The sequence below is a fragment of the Electrophorus electricus genome, chromosome 12 (assembly GCF_041902795.1).
Source record: "Electrophorus electricus isolate QZ-2024a chromosome 12, ASM4190279v1, whole genome shotgun sequence".
In the NCBI taxonomy this organism is placed as follows: Eukaryota; Metazoa; Chordata; class Actinopteri; order Gymnotiformes; family Gymnotidae; genus Electrophorus; species Electrophorus electricus.
Genome location: NC_137508.1, coordinates 21968156 through 21988952, shown reverse-complemented (window position 1 = coordinate 21988952; position 20797 = coordinate 21968156). Strand labels below are relative to the sequence as shown.

Here is a 20797-nt window from a genome sequence, read left to right as displayed (position 1 = left end):
GACATGCTGCAGTTTAGGGAGTCATGCAACCCAAAGCTCTCCTGGGCTGGTACTGAGGAAAGAACGGAGAAAATGGAAAGGATAGGATGCAGTGGACCAGGTGGAATCGCATCTGCGGCAGAGAGCGGTGGGGACAAGGGCGTGAAGGAAAAAAGGAGCCGAGCCCTGCTCCATCAGCATGCCATGACCAAGCTGAGGGCCACTTGGTCCTAGAGGAGGCGCGTATAAGTCAAGTGGTAAGTATGAACCAGCAAAACACATCGACAAGATGGGAACAAGGATTTGGTCAGATGGTCTCCTGCTCCAAGTTGTGTCAGGCTTGGCCCTTCTGCATAAAGTTCCTAATACAGTCCATCTACGAGGGTCCTTTCAAATCCAGCTAACCTCATCAGCTGGAAGAAGATCAATAAATTGGCATGTTCCTTGTGCCTTGTGCGCTGACGCCATCTGCAGTGCAAAAGACTAAGCCATGTGCCTCCGACCAGCAGTGACATTTTCAGAGCTGCGGAGAAACACCAGCCCCAGCTGAAAACAGAAGTATGGCTCTTTGGAACAGCATGTGAATGTCAGATGAGGGTCAAAATGGTGGATACAACTCCTGACTTCCTGAGACCAGATAGTGTGCTGCTTTCACAAACGTCAAAGCAGGTGGTTATGCTTGATCTCTCCTGGGGGGAACGGCTGGAGGAAGCCAACAAAAGTAAATGAGCAAAGTACACAGACTTAGTGGCCAAGTGACGCAGAAGGGTGTGGAGAACACGGTGTGCCCACAGAGGTGAGTTGCAGAGGACTTGCAGCTCTGTCTCTGTGTAAGGCCTGTAGTTACTGAGGCATCACAAGGGCATTTAAGAGGAAGGCTATCAGGGCTAGCACACAGGCAGAAGAAAAGACCTCTAGATGTGGATCAAAAGGAGTGATCAATGGGTGCATGCTACTCCCAGCTGGGTCGCATGGGAGAGGATGTGTGATGTTAGAAAGACCCCAAACACCCATTAACCTCAGGTAACATCACTGATTAGGTGTCCAAGAGCAACACTACATATATTCATTTAAATAAAAAGAGGTATTGGAGACTCATAGAAAACTGAACTCAAAAGAAAAAGAATACTCACTATCCACCATTAATATAGGAATTCTCTTTGGATATAATGCTGAGGGCAGCAAAAATATATATTACACCAATGCAGTTTACACAGTTGATCTATGTAATGTGTAGAAACAGTAGCTGAGCTCAGCAATGTTAGCAGAGGGAGTCATGCAGTTAGCCCACAACTTGTCTGCTAATAAATAATTACCTGTTTGTTTTTCATAAAACATGAATAACCTAAGGTTAGCAAATCTAAATAATACTAATTAAGCATGTAAAGCGGAAATCTATTTTAAGTCTCACTTTTTGATAGGAATTAGATGCAAGCCTGGAATTAATGCCACTATAGCTGCTGACTGACATAAATTGTTTTATTTAGGATAGTGTCTTCCTTGGCCAATGCTGATATCCCCCCAAAAAGACCAATATTGTTCTGATATGTTGGGCTAATGATATATTGATCAACCATTAATGAATAGTATGACCTGAAATGACCCCTGGCATGTTCAGGGCCCGAGTGTAAGAATGTGTGCTGTGGTCAATGTTAAATGCGTGGCGATTGTAGGCAGGTGCAGTCGCTAGACATTTTGAACCACGTGTCTCATGGGGGAGAGGCAGGGCTTCTTTTTTTTTTTTACAGAAAGACGCATAGGCTGAGATCACCTCCATTAAACAATTTATTATATCAAAAATAGTTTTGCAAAAAAAGTAAGCAAGACAAAAACTTTAAAAGGACCATTACTGAAAACAGTAAACGGACACAGATGGAGAGACTGAAAATTATGCCATGTTTGTGTCATTATAAAGAGAAGTGGATTAAAAGTAGATTAAAAGAGCTCAGCTTTGCACTTAGTTCTGTTAGGAAAATATATGATATTGTCTCGAAAAATGTTAATCCTCCACCTTCACTGACAAGTTGGTAAGATGTTAGCAATTATTAAAGTAGGATTTTTTTTAAGAAAGCAATGCTGAAGCAATTGCAATGAAACCATGTCTGGTCCAAAAGTGCAAAGTCTTATTTAAAATGACATTCAGTCAGCATTCTACTGTAAATATTTTTCAATACAAAGTCAACAGTCAAAAAAAACTCTAAGCAAACTAAGGAAATACAAACATATACAATTATTTTTTCCTCTTATTTTCAGAAGGTTGATGCATTGGAGGATTGCTTGATTACCTGATACTAAATCCAACTTGACACCTCTTTGCAGGAGCCAACCTTAAATATCCATCGACACGGACTTCTAAATTAGTCCATCAACTGGTTTATCAATACATGGCAAGTGGTTCTACTATGCTTTCTCTCATTTTTGGCCATCTCAAATAATTTGACATAATGGTTTCTTTCATAATCTTTCTTGCCTATATTAACAGACTATTTCAGTGGCAGTATTGGGGACGGTACTGACATTGGTGATGGTATTGGACAACCTTTAGATGGTTGGCATGCACTGGCATCTTTTTGGTTTATGCTACATCTGAATCTAGGCAGCTGTCGCTTTTTTTTATTTCAGAGGGTAGCGCTTTCCCCCTTTCAAAGACCTGATCGATACAGATTAATAACACCTTTCTTTACATCACAGTTCACATCATGTTCTTATATAGTATTTGTAGTATGTAGTTATGTGGTATCGTGCAATTCTTCTTCTTATTAATGATTATTATTATTATTATTATTATTATTATTATTATTTGAGGGCTGTGCTTTTATATTTTGGAATGCCAAGTGGTTTTTCGTTTCTTTCGTCTTTATGCACTGCCATCGGGAGTCTACTGCAGGATGGCCAGTGCACCTTCACGCGTCTGCCCCAGAGACGAGGTGATGACGTCCACCGCTAGGCTTGCCGTGGCTTCTACCGCCTCTGGATTCGCTCCCAGCATTGGGTTCACCTCAACCAGATCCATCACAGACAGCAAGCCTGTGGATCAAACACTGTCTTAACACATGCCTCTAAGACACTCATTACAAAGGACTTTATAACCTTTTAACACTTTATATATATATATATATATATATATATATATATATATATATATATATATATATATATATATATATATGAGACTTCAGAACAGATGGCATGGGTGTTAGTAGATCCCACCTGTGTTATGGATCTCCTCTGTAATGTAGATGCCCTCTCTGTAGGTCAGCCCCCCATTAACGGGTGTGCCAGTGGCGGGTGCCAGAGAAGGATCAAAGGCATCAATGTCAAAGCTCAGGTGAATGGGACGTTTCTTCCTGTGACAGGTGATTAAAAATAAGGGTGTTGCCACTCTTAATTCACATGACGAACATTTACCTATAGGTTCCATGATTTAAGGCAAACAATATACCATGGGATAGGACTTCTCACCACTTTAAAACATTTTAATCAAAGCCAATCCCTATTAGAGGTGTTTTCACCTAAAAGGGGATGTACTTAGAAGCCATACATATTTCTGTAGCCCTGCGCCAGTTTGAATAAGTCTTTTGAGGCCAAACTAGGTGTGATGACCACTGTCACGGGGTTCATATATACCTACTGTGATTCGGGTAATGCAGTAATGTCTGGGGCATATGTAAATGTTATGTACCTTGCCAAGAGATGATCCAGGGTAACTTCCATAACTTTCTGTATCCCCAGTTTGTCAATGTCACGCATAGAGAAGCTCTGTATTCCCAAGTCTTTCAATATGACACTGAGAAAGATAGAAAGAGAACAAAAGACATGTGAGGGCAGGTTAAAAGCGAATGGTCAGGAAAGCATCTGTGTCTAGTTCCTTTGGGGTGTTTTTCATTTCTTTTTTGGAAGATATCCTTATGCCTTATGCCTCCTGACATGCTCTGGCAGAGCTGCGTCAAACTGCTTGACTATCTACTACAATGTAGACAATATCTCTGCACTGAATTTTCCTTTGTCAGTTTCCTGTGTCGTGCACGACTACTTAAGAAGCTTAGTAATTTTGTCATCCAGTTCTGGTTGGACTAATATGTAGTTTGTTTTGATGGAAGATGTACCTTGCTGATTAGTTGTTTTGATGAGTTGTTCTTTTGCTTTATTGTTTTTTTGTTCTTTGTTTTGGATTATTATACCACGTATTCTTCTGGCTGCATTTGATCATGAAGTATATGCTTTAGTAGCAATAAATTAGTCATTTTATAGGGGGTCATTGATTTTTATCTTAGGTATGTTCCTTGATAATATTTGTTATGATGCTGTATAGCTGTAGACAGATGTGATTATTACCAGATTAACATGAACTCTTTGATATTGCACAACATCCTATACAATTGTAGGCTACATGCAACGAGTTTCAACTAGCTCAACTCTTACCTAAGACTAATTGAGGCAGATGTGAATCACACAGCACTTCATGTTCCAAAACATTTTCAAATATCTGAGAAGTAACTTAAAACTCAATGTGCTATTTTCATTAAGAGTGTGATATGACGAGTAACGTAGATCACCTGAGATGATGGAAATGAATCAACACAAGTATATAACTTATTATAACCTATGCCACCCAACCCTACAGTGCAATGCACCGTGTGAATACTCATACTTCTCATGAGCAAAAATACCTTTTGGCTACGCCTGTCAAGCAGCATCGGTAGCGCAGGTTATTGCAACTGCAAGATGAAGGTAGTGCCTTCAGCCTCAGAGACTTGCATAACTTAAAAAATGGAAATCCATCTTACCCTCTCTGGACAGAAACATGCAATGAATCTTGCAGAGCACTTAAATGCAAAACTTTTCTATACCTCTCTTTTTTATTATTAAATTCAATTTGAAAACTTCTGGTAACTTTTCTTCTTTCAAATATTTTTTCCAATCAGTCAGTCAATAGTTTAATTAGTAGCATACTCTATTATTAAAGGTTTTATCCATTAAAGGTTTTTATCCATTCATGGTAATGCTGTGAGAGATGAACAAATTTCCAATGGCTTTCTAACTGAAAATGACCTAGTCCACCACTCTAACTCCCTCTGGACAATGTGGTCCTAGTGCAACCAATATCCAGATCTCTGTCAAAGCCAAGCCTTGAGATGAACAAATAGTGATAGTCTTATGAAAGACTGGTATAAAACACAACAAATAAGGACAAAGTAAAGATTAACAGTACATTGTGAATTACTTAAGAAGTGTATCAGTGTCTATATCAAAGTATCGGATACTAAATTATTAATTGGAAACAAAAATGATCCTAAAGTGCTTTTAGAGCATATTTTAAGGGTAGGGCAGTATGTTGGTAATCTTGGTATCCAAAAGGCAAAATATTTTTTTCCAAAGGGATCAATAGTTGGGCCCCACCCGTTTCACTTGTACCTGCTGCCATCAGGTGGAAAAATCATGGACCTTGGACTAAACTTTCCATAGCAGTTTCCAGTAAGCAAGGCAGATGATGAATAGACATACCTATCTGTAGCACCTGAAATCAGGATTATTAAATCAGATTGTAATTTTATTCAGTCTAATAGGATTCGGTGGAATAAATGTCCTAATGTTAAATAACTGAATAATAACATAACTGAATAATAAAATCCTCATATTAAAGGAACACAAAACAGATCATGCTTAGTGGTAATAATACACGAGAGAATTTGTACACTTTCCTGCGAGACCTGGTCTTACTGTTAAGGAACTGAGATAAGGAACCTTGGTGTTATTTTGGACTCTGACTTTGAAATGTTATATTACAACATTGTTGTATGTTGCTGCCTCTCCCATCCAGACCATTTCCAGATGTTGGCTCAGACTGCAGCATGCATTTACAGCTTGTTTATTTGCTCATGCTCTACTAGACTAGCCGAAAAACCAAAGTGCGACTGATGAGTATGAACATGAACTTTTGAAAATGGGTACATCACACTTCTTTTGACATTTCTTTACTGGTACCCATTAGGGACAGCTTTTAAAGTGATTTGAGGTCAGTCCAAAAATGTTCAACCAAAAATATACCAAATCAAAAGACATGAAAGAGTATGGACCATGCTTGCCATCTGAAAATATTCAACTAATTTTTGTTAACTTTGTCAAAGAATAGAAAGCTTTACTTTTGTAGTATATGTATTATATATAGCTCTATGATCTGAGGGTTGTCTATTTTTTGTAGCATGCCTGCCAGGGCATGTATCTGAGCACAGTGGAGATGACAGTAGCTCACAATTGGAGAAATCAGGCAATGCGGGATGTACATCAGAGGTTGTGTGGCCAGATTCGCATGGTCCTTTGAGCAGAGGGTTCAAGGGTTGTTCTGAATTGAAAGAGTACAAGCAACTTACTGCTCACCAGGGTCCACGTCTCTCAGGCCAATGTAGACCACATCTTTGGCAGTGAGAAACGGCTTCATCCAGGAGAATCCAGGAATGTCTGGTATCTACAACCAGAAACCACAAAATGATCAGATTACAAGCAAAGCATTGACAGAGATTGAAAGTAAAAATATTTTGAGATGCGTTTGTGTTTTTGGTAGACTTTCAACCAATGACAAATACTCTTTGGGTTAAATAATGAAACACTGACAAAGGATACTGTTCATACTAGAGGGTTTACGTAATCTCATGGTGTACAGAGTCTAAAGGCTTGTTTCCTGTAAACAGATGACTCAGTGTTCAACTAAAGAGTTTTTGGGGAAGAATAATATTTAGAAGTGCAACTTAGTCTATTATATAACTCATACCTCAAAATGATAATATGCTTTACCTCTTTGAGGGTGTTGTATGAAGATAGCTATGTAGTTTAACAAGGGATATTTTCAAAGATGGGAGTCAAGCAGTGTGAAGTTCAAATGGGAATCTCTGGGTAAGTGCCAAGAGGGGATTTAAATGTTAGACAGGCAATTACAGTGATTCACCTTGTCTTTCAGCTCTGTGAGCATGAAAGCCACAGGCTGGCCATGAAGGTTTCCAGAAGGCGAGGTTTCAGGTGTGTTGATGTCAGCATGGGCATCGACCCAGATCAAACAAAGGTCTGGACGCTGTTGGGCATGACCTTTCACTGAGCCAATAGCCAAGCTGGAAGGGGGCAAGATCAGCGTGTCAGCAATGTTTTTGCATTACTGTCAGCAATGCATCCCTGTCGCACAGCATTTCAGAGAGATCTACAAAAACAAGTTGTTATTCAGTGGCAGCATTTGATTAAATACCTTAACCTGTTATTTTTATTCAGGTAGAAAAATGAAAAAATATCCAAGATAAAAAATAATTGTATATGTTTGTATTTCCTTAGTTTGCTTAGAGTTTTCTTTGACTGTTGACTTTGTATTGAAAAGTATTTACAGTAGAATGCTGACTGAATGTCATTTTAAATAAGACTTTGCACTTTTGGACCAGATATGGTTTCATTGCAATTGCTTCAGCATTGTTTTTTTTAAAAAAAATCCTACTTTAATAATTGCTAACATCTTACCAACTTGTCAGTGAAGGTGGAGGATTAACATTTTTGGAGACAATATCATATATTTTTCTAACAGAACTAAGTGCAAAGCTGAGCTCTTTTAATCTACTTTTAATCCACTTCTCTTTATAACGACACAAACATGGCATAATTTTCAGTCTCTCCATCTGTGTCTGTTTACTGTTTTCAGTAATGTCCCTTTTAAAGTTTTTGTCTTGCTTACTTTTTTTGCAAAACTATTTTTGATATAATAAATTGTTTAATGGAGGTGATCTCAGCCTATGCGTCTTTCTGTAAAAAAAAAAAGAAGCCCTGCCTCTCCCCCATGAGACACGTGGTTCAAAATGTCTAGCGACTGCACCTGCCTACAATTGCCACGCATTTAACATTGACCACAGCACACATTCTTATTTTTATTCAGTGGTAGAAAAATGAAAAAATATCCCAGAGTGCTGCACCACTACATGCAAGTAAGTCGTGTTCTTCAACAAAAAATTTTATACATTTTATAAAGAGGTTCAACTTGAAAGTTCTACGACGAGGTGGTGACAGGTGAAGGTGTACCTGTGATCTCCTCCAAGCAAGATGGTGGTGTGCCCAGCCTCTACAGCCTTGCTCACTGCCTCCGACACCACCTGATTGGCCCGTCCGACTGTGCGTGGGGAGGTCACATTTATAAAGCTGTCATCCTTCTCCAGGTAGGGGAAACTCAGGTCTCCAAGATCATGAACAGGGTTTTCTGGAGAGGTGGGCAAAAATCACAGATTAGCACAAGAGTAAAATAAAACAGGATCTTTGCTATCTTCCTTTGCTGACACAATTAGAAGAAAATAATATATGAAAATACTTGATGCACAGTAAAAAAAAAAAAAACTAGAATGAATTAGCAAACTTTGAGCAGACTGCAGAGATAACCATATTGTTTATTGTAGTAATCAGTTATTTTTCAGCAACAGCCTCTCACTGGCATCCTTACGCTAGTTAAAAATAAATGTTTTCCCAGCTAACTCTGACCAAGCACTCACTGGCATGCAAAGGCAGCTGCTATTCAATATCACTCTCAGGGGTGCCTAACTATGCCTTTTCCACCCACTCGCATTTCCCATAGTTCACTGCTCAAGTTCCCTGTCCCCTCCTGTTGGTAGGGTGCTGGTTTTGCATTACTCGTCACAAACCACAAACGCCACCTCAGCCTCCAGTCATGTACAGACATAGACCTGAACAATGCAGCTCTGCTTAAAAGACCAGAGATAAGGCTAGTAAGACTGACATGAACACTGATCTTTCAGCATAGTAAACAAGCGTTAGGAGAGGACTGTCACTCTGTACTTAAGCGGTCTGGTGGCATTTTAAGGAATCACCCTCTTCCCATTCCAGTTACATGATTGCAACATTAAGGGTTGCTACATGAATCCAAATGTAATGTCTGCAGTGAAGCAACTTTGGATGTCCATATTATGAACTGTATGAAATTACAGTATTTGGATCCTTGGAGCCTTCATCTGTAACGGATGCCAGTCTCTGGCATATATAGTGAAAATAGTTTTCAAAGCTCCTCATAGGCCTTCTTAGTCATGAGTGAAACAGTTCTTCCTCACACGTTACACCATACTGCTGCAGCAATCTTGTATCTATTACATGGTTTTCAACATCAGATTATACCTATATGTCACACCCTTTCTCTGAGCGTTACAGCTACAGGATTATGCAAAATCTCTGTCCAAGCTTTACATCAGAGAGAGCATTTGTTCTGCCCCCTCTCTGAGAAAATTCTTATAGGGATGCGAAGAGTATGCGTGTTCACATTAAAGAGTGGAAAGCAACAGGGCTGACGATAGCCTGGACTATCGTATTCGCGACAGACGTGTTCAGTTAAGCCCAATGCAATATCGTCCCTTTCACAGCTGATCGGGCTATCGCAAACAAAACCATCTATGACTTGCGCATTCAGCGAGGGTTCGGTTCCCGTCTGGCATGCGTCTGCAGAAAGTGGACTTTACGGCATCCAGAAACGACACGTTTCGGCAGCAATGAAGTGGCACCTGTGTCCAGACCTTCAGCTGTGTGACAACATCTCATTGGAGTGACTACGCACTGGCCACTCGGTTGTGCTAGCCGGAAGTGGGATTTGTAGGATTTGTGGAAATAGATAATGTATAACTTGTTTGTTAATTGCTTGGACGATTCTAGCCTTATACTATTAGCGCTTGCTTTAGCAAAATGCTATGTGACGGGCAGCTTCGCAATTTTGCAGGTGACTCCCTTTTATAATTAAAAGTTGATTTAAAAAATGTAAATAAAATTTACACAGGTGAATCTTCTGAGGCTCTTAATTTCATGTAGTTGTAGTGAAATAAGTCTAATTACTGGATGCCACAATCCCCGTAAGACATCTTCCTGCAGAGAAGTAACAGTGGACTTGCGGACTTAAATTCGGTCTCCGGTGAATTAATCGAGACGAGTAGACGGTAACGTGTACTAGCTGAATTACATAGTTATAGTACAAGTCAGCATTGGGTATTATTGTAATTAAACTTTGCATAAAACTAGAACTGGTGAACGTTTGTCAGGTAACTATAAACCTATTATGTAAATGTCTCCATCTCCAGACGTCCAGTACCAGTAACAGCTGATCCACAAGTTTGTGCTCAAACTTAATAATTAACGTATTAACGTATGTGTGAAGGCTGGTGCACAAAGCCAAAACCTGGCCGGTGGCACTTGGTGGGTGGGGTCTGATGCTGTGCTTTTAGTTTTAGATGGCGTTCAAGTGGTGCAACTAAGGTTTTAATTACTGCGATGCTGTCGATAACGTGAACATACAGATAACACATTACTGCGATGCTGTCGATAACGTGAACACGCACTGATAACACATCTTTGTAATAGGCTAATTATTTTTAACTTACCGTGCTCTTAGCTGTTTACCACTATAGCCTATGTGCTTGAATAAAGCCTGCTATAATCTAAATGTATTAAATTATAAAATTATAATCTAAAGTTATTATTACTGTAAGGTTGTGCTGGTTTCGTTTTGCTATTCATATTTGCTTAGCCTTAAACAATTAGTGTCATTTCCTGCTGCCACATGCAAAACAAGGAATGAACACCCTCTCTCCTACACCCTCTTATTGTTTTAATTAGCCTACTTGTTTAAGTAAAACTTTATTTGATTTTGTAGATTAATACATTCATTTTATGGCTTTAGAACAGGATTCAAATGCTTTTCTATTCCCTTTGTCATACGGTACTGTTGTTGCACTAGCGAGAAGTGCGATCTTGTGTTACGATCGCCACAGGAAAGGAAGTGCCTCACATTAAGAAACAGCCTAAAAAAACAGCCTAAAGTTGTCTCAGCAGTAAAAGTTCATCTACCATTGGCGGTGGACGTTCAGATCCCGGTTCCAGACGCCCGACTCAATAACTTTTAAAAAGTGTGAATTTATTTAGTTACTTGAAATGAACTCAACAGCCTATCATCCTATTAATTCGTGCACATCATGCAGGAATGACAAAAGAACACTGCAACAGAGCCGTGGGATGTGGCTATGACACACAACATCTCGCTGGACAAAAACATTGTCCATGGATACATCTACTCGGATCTATATGTGAATATTAAGACGAACTTTGTCTGTCTTCAATGCAACCTCGAAGCGTACCATGATGCAACACTTTTAAGGCTTCCTGTCTCATACCGCAAGGATGTTACATAAGGTGACGCTGAAGCAACGCCTGACTGCAGTCCAGGATAAAATATTTTTAAGACAAGGGTACTTACTATGATTAGCCAATCTTTCCACAAGACCAGCATCTCTGATAGCTTTGGGCCCATGTTCCACGCCTCCCCTTTTCTGAGACAGAACACAAACAGCAAACAGTCCATCACATCACTGCGTATGACGCAGCGATAAATAGGAATGGTTCATGTTTTCAACTAACTCATAAGATTTCAACATTTTAGGCTACGGCTATTTACATTTCCCTCACCTGTCCTTTGGAAAATGGAGCACCTAATATCGCCACAGACTGCGCCCGGTTCTGTTGACAAGAGTTCAGTGTTGACCGGAGAAAGCGTGCCAGCGTACTTCTCAGTGCCATCTTCGTTTAACTACAAAGAATAAGTTGAAAACCTAGTATTCACGAAATCACAGATATATGCGCCAAGATAGCCAACAACAGCCTCTGTGTCGCCAAGTCTCCTCTTTTCAAATGGAGAGTGAAAGTAAACGGGGATGTAGGACTTTTGTTTTCGAGAGCTTTCATCTAATTCATATTCATGAGCTGCTGAATTTGGTGCGCCCTGGAGCCTAGACGCTTTGTGTTCAATGTAACGGTCAATCTAACACTAAAATGACCCACAAAAAAAAAATCCAGCCTGAAATTCAATAAGTTTCTCTAACCTTTATGCTCTAGCTATAGTTGAGTAGTGATTCGAAACAACCGTTTATATCCTTGGCGAACATGTGCGTCAGATTAAATGACACACCTTCGCTTCAACCAATAAAAGGCATTAAAGAGGGGGTTTGTTTTAAGGGGCGTGCTGCCCCAGCGGAGTGCGCTCATTCTGCAAACGCTGGAAATTTCCGTTACTCCAGAGGGTGGGGCGGGCGCAGTTTGGGTGCATCGCGGTGTGATCGATGGATTTTTTCGTGTGAAACCACATCGCCTGACTGAAAGATGTTCACACTAAGTCACATAATTTTCAAAGATACAAATTAAAGAAAATTTAATGAACGTGTATTATAATCGATAAAGAGGTTATAGTGTCATATTGGCTCAGTATTAAATCGGGTTACAGCAACATCTGTAGGCACCAGCTGAACTGATAAGTATTTCAAGAAACAAGTTTAATATAACCATGTTTTTTTAAAGAAAGGTGGGAAAGACCGATCGTAAACCAAACAAGCAGATGCAGACAGACAGACAGACAGACAGACAGACAGACAGACAGATAGACAGTTAGATAGATCGATAGATAGATAGAGTGTTGCTTTCAGTTTTGCTGTTACTTCTGGTTTTGCTCTCTTAGTGCTGTCTTGCCTTTTTTATTCATGTCTTGCCAATAAAACCACTTGTGACTGCATTCTGCCCTTTGTCTCACTTTCACCCGTTGTCACGGGCCACTCCAGCATCATCAGCTTCAGCCTTATCCTTCATCCCCTGGACAACACAGAGCACAGTATGTTCAGTTAGTGCTACTGATAACAGTGGCAGGCTACAGAACACTGATATACAGTTTAGATGTGCACTAGATATCTGCTTTAGTAGAAATTATATTATCAGCTGTTTTGAAAACTAGCTGGGGCCCAAAATGCTACTAACTCCTGCAATTCCTGTTTTAATCAGTAGTAGAAGGAATGGGGCTTTTTCAATGCATGCAATAGACAATAAGCATAAAAGGTATAGTCTGATATTACTTATGTCAGTCCCAGATGCTCCCAGGGGGGTTCCACTAGCAGTACAAATGTGGTGCTCCTTAACGTCACATCTCTGGGTGAACAATCTGTTTGAGTAAATGAACTTAGCTCATACAAACTAAATTCCATGTGTCTTGCTGAAGCATGATTAGCCAAAGGCTGTTAGTAGTTCTCAATGTTCTCAATGAGACAGGTTCTCCAAACAGTTATATAGAAACTTACTGAACTGGTTAGAAAGGAAGTGGAGTGTTTGCTTTATTCAAATAGACATTCCAGTGCAGGGAGATTTCAACTGGTTACTTGACTGCTTTTGAATCCCTCTGTGTTATATTGAAATGTGCTCCTGGAATCCTATTGTTAATAATTTTGAGACCCTCTTTACTGCGCAAACTTCATTAATGACTACACTGATATGCTCTCAGTTATTTGACTATTACATAATAAGAGGTGATTTTAACATCCATGCATGCCAGAGAAGTCATTTGGCAGGGCATATTAGAATATACACACGCTTGGGGCCACATCTGGATTTGACCATTACTTAAAGAGCTCAATATTTCTAACATTATTGTTAAGTGTTTGGCACTCTGGTAATTTTGGTGTTTTTTGCTGACATATTGATCTCGCTAGGTTCTTAAACAGGTTTTGTTGAAAAAAACAAAGTACATAAAAGAATACCTGTGCTCAGTTTATGAAGGCTATAGTTAAGGCACCAGACTCCACAGATTCCTAGATTGTATCAACTTGAAAATACTTTAATGTCATGGATGCTGTTTCACTATTACAGACTAAGAAGACAGTGGTCAAGAATGTTAGAATGTTATATAATAGAAATTATATATATATATATATATATATATATATCATTGAATAAGGAGACTGCCCAAAGGAGACTGTTCGAAAAATGTTCTGAATATAAATATTTCAATATGAAATAGGCTTACAATTATTCTATTCTAATATATTCTATTTTAAGTAGTCCTAAACCACAATGATTATAATGATATTATTATTATTAGTAGTAGTAGTAGTAATAGTAGTAGTAATATTAACTTCAATAAGATATTAAATAATACATTCATTAATTATAATAATTACATTGATCATTAAAAATACATTTGGTCTAAAAAACCTTTTTGTATATATGTGCCTAATCATAAAAGTAAACATATTTGATTTATACCATACATCACAAATCAAGTTTTCAAAGGTCTACACAAACAGTTCTATGAATATTTGGAAGACTGTCATTTTGCGCCACCGTGTGGCAATAACATCCGTAATAGTGGATTGCTATCTTCTTACTGACACATTACAAGGCTTGGACTATAAGTATATGACGTAAAAAAAACCAGGGTGAAGCACCCTAATATGCTCTTTGTTTTTGTTTTTAATCTTGTCTCTGCCATAAAATAATCATGTTGTTCTTTGCCTCAGATTTTCACCTGTGTCTTGTTTCTCCCTGATTGTTCCATGTGTTTAGACCCCTTGGTTTTCAGTCCTGTTCTTTGTATTTTTCCAGGTGAAGGTTACGTGTGGGTTGGTGTTTGTATCATGTCATGTGAACCTCTGTTGTAAGTGTTGCTTCCAGTTTTGCTGTTACTTCTGGTTTTGCTCTCTTAGTGCTGTCTTAGTGCTTAGTGCAAACTTCATTAATGACTTCACTGATATGCTCTCGTTTATTTTGACTATTACATAATAAGAGGTGATTTTAACATTCATGCATGCCAGAGAAGTCATTTGATAGGGCATTTTAGAACAGACACACACTTGGGGCTACTTCTGGATTTGACCATTACTTAACAATCTCAATAGTGTTTGGCACTCTCTGATAATTTTGGTGTTTTCTCTGACATTGATCTCTCTAGGTTCTTAAACCAGCTCTGGTTTTGTTGGGAAGAAAGTACATAAAAGAAAACCTGTGCTCAGTTTATTAAGGATATAGTTAAGACACCATGCATAAATGCAGACTCCACAGATTCCTGAACTGTTTCAACCTGAAAATATTTTAATGTCATGGATGCTGTTTCATTATCACAGACTAAGAAGACAGTGGTCAAACAGAAACCTCCGTGGAGACACACCGCGACAGTCAAAGCCTTAACAAGAGAGTGCAGGGAAGCTGAGTGAAAGTAGAGAACAAACAGGCCTCAAGTCCACAACATCTGTAAACAAAGCCAAATTCTACACAACAAAATTTTCAGTTATGCAGTTGATATGCAGATATATGTTTGAGTTTGTCACCAGGAAGACCTGTGTTCAAAGCCAGGTGTGGTCAGTGCTCTCTGCCTACTAGAGATTAAGAGATGCATAGCTGCATATAAAGGTAAAGATAAAAGGAATACATAATCATCCCCCTTTGTTTGTTCCAAAGATAAACAAGACAGTGAAACACATGACTCAGAGTGACAGATTTCAACCCTCTCTGTGACAATATTATAATACACTTTCTTTAAGTTTACATTTTTCCCCCAGAGCTGAGAAATGCTTTCCGGAAACTTCTGCACACTCACATTATGGGAGGAGATTAAAGAGCTGTGTGTGTGTCTGTGTGTACAAGAGAGAGAGAGAGGGGGGGGGGGGGGAGAGAGTTTTTCTTGAAAGTCTCTTTGAACCAATTTCCTTCTGAGCTCTGCAGTTGTGTAAAATATGCTGAGGTTCATGTGATTCCAGTCCTTAGGGAGCAGAGCTCATGCCTCATTTGTTTGCTCCCAACCCCACAGAACCTGGAGGAGACAGGAACAGGAGAGGGAAGCAGGACTGAGGAAGTGAAAGAAATGGAGTGGAACAGTGGTGTGTGTGTGTGTGTGTGTGTGTGAGAGAGAGAGAAAGAGAGAGAGAGAAAGAGAGAGAGAGAGAGAGAGAGAGAGAGAGAGAGAGAGAGAGAGAGAGAGAGAGAGAGAGAGAGAGAGACTGTACAAGCCACTTCTTTGGCCTCATGAATAAAACATGACCGTGTGCAGGTTTGAAAGGTGTGTGAAGCTTCTGGTATTGCTGTATTCCGGCGTGTCAGCAGGGATGTATACAACGCACGCACGCGGCCCTTTCACATGGAAATCTCATTCAGCAGTGCGGGATCTGTAATTACTGCAACAGGAATGAGAGTCCAAAGAGAAAGGCTTACTTTCTAAGTGCTAGCAACAGGGGGGGGTTTACGTCAAAGACTCACTTTCCGATTGCCCAACCAGTGATCCAGCGAAATACAGAAATTGTTAACATGTAATAACTGAAGGAGAGGGCGCTTTGAGTTAGTCTGAGGAAGTCTTATTCGCCGGCTGCTTCCGTTTCGATTACAGTGTAGCTGCACGGGCCTGCCGTGCGGTAGCTCCGGAAGACGCGTGAAGGAACGTGTGAGTCGGTCTCCTGCAGGACTAGTCAGGAGCAGGAGTCGTGCGGAGAGAAGGAGTGAAGTTGATAATGATGAGGAGGAGCTGTGTGCATGCAGGAGGATGGGAGGACAGAAGCAGGCTATCGCGAGGTCTGCGGAGTCTTCGCAAATCCCGCGTGCGCATAAGTTTGGTTCTATCTCAATTACCGTGACTGAAGTGGCCACGTTAAAAGATGTGCTCAGTATATCGTGCCTGCACTTCACATAAACCTTTTGAAATGTAAGATTTAAAACAGTTTAAAGTAATCGTCCTCAAAAGCACAGGTGACTCAGTTCTCAAAAAAAAAATAAAAAATAAAATAAAATAATTCAGATTCAGAGAACAGGACGGTGGCTGAAATTGTGTGTCTCTCTCTGTGTACGTGTGAAGAGAGAGACAGTAACGGAGTGCAGGCATTTGTGTGCATGTGTAACAGGATCGCGCATGGCTGAAAACTTTGGGGAGGTTGAGTCATCCATCAGCTGAAGCTCCTTCCACTAAACCGGAAACAACAACGGGTGCAGTTCGGGTTAAAAGATGTGGGTTTTAATTTTTGATGAGTTTCACTACTGTAGAAAGACATTCGCACGTGACTGAAAAGTGACGAACTGATCTGTAATTGCGGTGTTTATAAAACAGACAGCCACGTGGGGGCGGTATTTCAAAGACGCTTGTGTGTGCAATACCGTATTAAAGGCCTAATACACTTAACTTCGAGGGAATACATTATTTTATATCAACAACCCTTATGTTCTGCTACTTTTATCCCCTTCTTGAGAGAAGTGAATGAGGCATTGAGCAGTTAGTGCTTGTAGCTAACAACTTAGGAAACGCATCGTTACGTACTAGAATAATTTTTGTACATATATTTAGTCTAGTCCTAAGTGCGTGCATTTTGCGCGTGTGTTTTCAAAGCACGGCGTCTTTAGTCCCGTGTTATGTGTCAATTAGAATAGGCTGCTGCAAGTAGAAATATCTGATCATGTTATTAGTTTTATAATATAATTCTACTTCTCAAAAGCTGAATTCTAAATTTAGACGTAAATGAAGTGTTCCCGCTTTAGCAATTACATCGTGTTACCTTTAGATGGCGACATTAATCCGGAGCGCAATTAATCAGCAACCACAACTGGACTCAGCAAGTAGCATCAGCAGAAGCTATATAGATGTGTGACAATGTGTAAAAAACATTTTAGCCAGTACTTGTATTGGTCAGGACATTGCATCTTCTACATGTCAATTTATAAAACGATTAATTTATTCTAATCTCATTACATTGCGACAGTCAGTTCTGCATACTGGTTTCGCTTAATGTTTTACGATTTTTTTTTTTTTTTGGATGTTTTGCGGATCTTGTGCTGGGCGGCTTAGTAGCTTTCAGAATCACACCAAGCTAGGCAGAGAGGTTACAAGCACTGAGAAGGAGAGAGGGTGGGTTGAAAGGGGGTGGGTTTGCGCTCTAATGACGGAGTGAGTGTTCTTTGGTGGAGAGCGAAGAGCGCAGTGCCATTTGCGCGCCGAGCGCGGAGATATTTTCTCAGCCTAAACCGAGGTTCGTTGAAAACTTTAAATATATTAACTTTAGAAAAATACGTAATTGTGTTTACCTATATTCCAGATCTTAAAATCTGATGTGTTCTACAGTTTGAGCATTTATTATTTTAGCACAATAAACACGTTTTATCTCAGTGCTGATAACATGTTTTGAAACAAGATGTGGACATTACCGAAGACCCGATATAACTATAGCGGCTCGTCTGACAGTGAAGAGAAAGAAATCGCTGTAAATATCGGAGGCGTAAGACTGGTTTTGTGTGGGGACATTTTAAATCGTTATCCGGAGAGTCGACTGGCTGAACTTGTAAACTGTTCCACGCGTAGTTTCGATGTGATTTCATCGCTGTGCGACGACTACGACCCTGGGAATCAAGAATTTTACTTTGACAGAGATCCAGACTCTTTCAAATGCATCGTTGAGGTATATTATTTTGGAGAGATTCATATGAAAAGAGGAATATGTCCAATTTGTTTCATAAAAGAGATGGAGTTTTGGAAGATAGACTTAAGCTACTTGGACGAATGCTGCAAGAGCAACTTGAACGAGAAAGAGGAGGAGTTGGCAGAAATAGCCGACAAAGTCAAACTGATTCTTGATGATTTGAAAAGCGATCCCGATGTGAACCGCTCAGAGCGGTGGCAGAAGTTTATCTGGAAACTCATGGAGAAACCAGAGTCCTCTTTCGCCGCGCGCGTGATTGCCATAGTGTCCTTTCTTTTCATCCTGGCGTCCTCAGTCGTGATGTGTCTTGGGACCATTCCAGACCTTCAGGTGGAGGACGCAGAGGGTAATCGCGTAGAGCATCCGACGCTGGACGCTATTGAGACGGCTTGTATTGGCTGGTTCACCGTAGAGTACCTGCTGCGCCTTGCCTCGTCTCCCAACAAAGTGCGCTTCGCTCTCGCCTTCATGAACATCGTGGACTTCATGGCCATCATGCCCTTTTACATAGTATGGATCCTCACGCACCTGGGCACGGCGATGATGGAACTGGCCAACGTGCAGCAGGCAGTGCAGGCTCTGCGCATCATGCGCATAGCCCGAATTTTTAAACTGGCCCGTCACTCGTCCGGCCTGCAGACACTGACCTACGCGCTGAAACGCAGCTTTAAAGAGCTCGGACTACTGCTCATGTACATGGGTGTGGGGATCTTCGTGTTCTCAGCGCTGGGCTACACAATGGAACAGAGTCACCCAGAGACGCTGTTCCGGAGTATCCCTCAGTCCTTCTGGTGGGCTATCATCACCATGACGACGGTTGGTTATGGAGACATATACCCAAAGACCACTCTGGGCCGGTGCAACGCTGCGATCAGTTTTCTTTGTGGGGTAATAGCCATAGCGCTGCCAATCCACCCCATCATAAACAACTTTGTTATCTACTACAATAAGCAGAAAGTGCTGGAAACCGCAGCAAGGCACGAGCTAGAGCTCATGGAGCTCCAGTCTCTCGAGATCGCCGTGAAAAGCGCCTCGCGCAGGTCTGACGCGCCAGGGGGCGCGTGGGAAGGCGCTATGCGCGCCTCGCGCAGCGACACTCACATTCCGCTGCTCACAGGCGCGCACAGGACTGCGCCAGAGTCGGTGAAGAAGAGAAGCATGTCATGAAACTGTAAAGACACTTAATATTTGATGAAAAACAGTGGCATTTTATTTTTACTTATAAACTATCTGTGCAAACTATCTTGCTGCGCATAGACTGGGAAGACGGGCAAGCTGCTTGTGGGTGGACGTCATTTTCTTGATGACTGTTCTTGTTAAGGTGTCACCAAAATTCAATAAAGTGCATGCCAATCATCGGACTTTGGCATTTGTTGAAAATAGTTAAACATATGCAAAAAATACAAAATATTTAGCTTGATAAAATTATAGAATATTTAGTTTAATCTTACCATCTGAAGGAGACTGGGTTTGTAACTGAGATGATTGCCATAAGGTAGGTCATTGTGTTCTACCCTTTGTTACCTTAGTAATCTTTTCAGTCATTTATCTACATAATTAGTTCGTAGGATTTGCAGGTGTTTGTCTGGGCCCTGGAGAAAGTCTATCAATATGTAGGTGAGTTTTGATGAGTTTACCTATTAAGTAATCTCAACTTTCATCTGAATATTGCACCAGTGAACATTTTCACCCAGATCAACCAGATTCTTTCTATAACTATTGCACAGCTCATAGCTACATATTCTTGCTGCACACCACATCACACACCGTACACTACACAAAACACACTGTACACGTCAACAGTGTCTTTTATCAGACACTATTAGATATTAGTAAGGAATAAATAAATATGGTATGTAAAACAATTCTCTAAATGTATCCCAAGAGAAAATATAAAGTCGTACTTCCCCCACTTCTGATTTTTTGCCCCACAAAATGTGTAGAGTATACCATTAAAATACCTAGACTTATCTGTCTAGACAGTATAGTTGTTGCTCTGGTACAACAGAAATTTCAGTTGAGTTTAAGAATAGATTTTGACACTAGCAGCTCCATCTGTGGACAGATCCTCCTGCACAGAGTGCAGTCCATTAATCCCGGGTGCCAAAACACCTTTAAACAAACTGCCTTAATCCAGCATTTAATTTCCTTCTCATCTGGGTGTTACTGCTTTACAAAGGAGTAGGATTCAAACTCCTCCACATGGACAATCCAGACCATCACGTTGACCCAGAACGTTGAAATAGCATCATCGGGTCTAACAGTGGTGCCGCCGCTGCACTGAGGACCCCCGCCCAATGGGACGGAACGTTTTGGTTAATGAGATCGTGGCTGTGAAGGGGAATGCAGAGAGGTGTGCACCGTGTCTTTATCTGGACAGCAGCCAGCACGCACCTGCGCCTCTCTTCCCTGGTACTTACCTTAGGCCGTCGACAGCCAGCCACAGCGTAGCCCGATTTCCCCGCCTAGCTATGAGGGGGTCTTCTCCGCATGCACATGTAGTTCTACAGTTCTAGAATAGTTGGGACTTTTGTCAGATATGTCAG

General features: G+C 40.5%; 2 protein-coding genes across 2 annotated transcripts; one reads left to right on the top strand and one right to left on the bottom strand.

The window, feature by feature from the left end:
* Nucleotides 1-1746: 1746 nt before the first annotated feature.
* On the bottom strand, nucleotides 1747-11898 carry arg2 (arginase 2). Its single transcript, XM_035531494.2, has 8 exons — nucleotides 11455-11898; nucleotides 11246-11318; nucleotides 8029-8203; nucleotides 6923-7082; nucleotides 6351-6445; nucleotides 3662-3766; nucleotides 3190-3326; nucleotides 1747-3006 (listed from the first exon to the last, which is right to left on the bottom strand). The coding sequence occupies exons 1-8, from the start codon at nucleotides 11563-11565 to the stop codon at nucleotides 2858-2860; spliced, it is 1005 nt and encodes a 334-aa protein (XP_035387387.1). The 5' UTR covers nucleotides 11566-11898; the 3' UTR covers nucleotides 1747-2857.
* A 5839-nt stretch (nucleotides 11899-17737) lies between these two features.
* Nucleotides 17738-19625, top strand: kcnf1b (potassium voltage-gated channel, subfamily F, member 1b). Its single transcript, XM_027008251.3, has one exon. It carries the CDS (start codon nucleotides 17967-17969, stop codon nucleotides 19416-19418), a length of 1452 nt encoding a protein of 483 aa, XP_026864052.1. The 5' UTR covers nucleotides 17738-17966; the 3' UTR covers nucleotides 19419-19625.
* Nucleotides 19626-20797: the final 1172 nt, after the last annotated feature.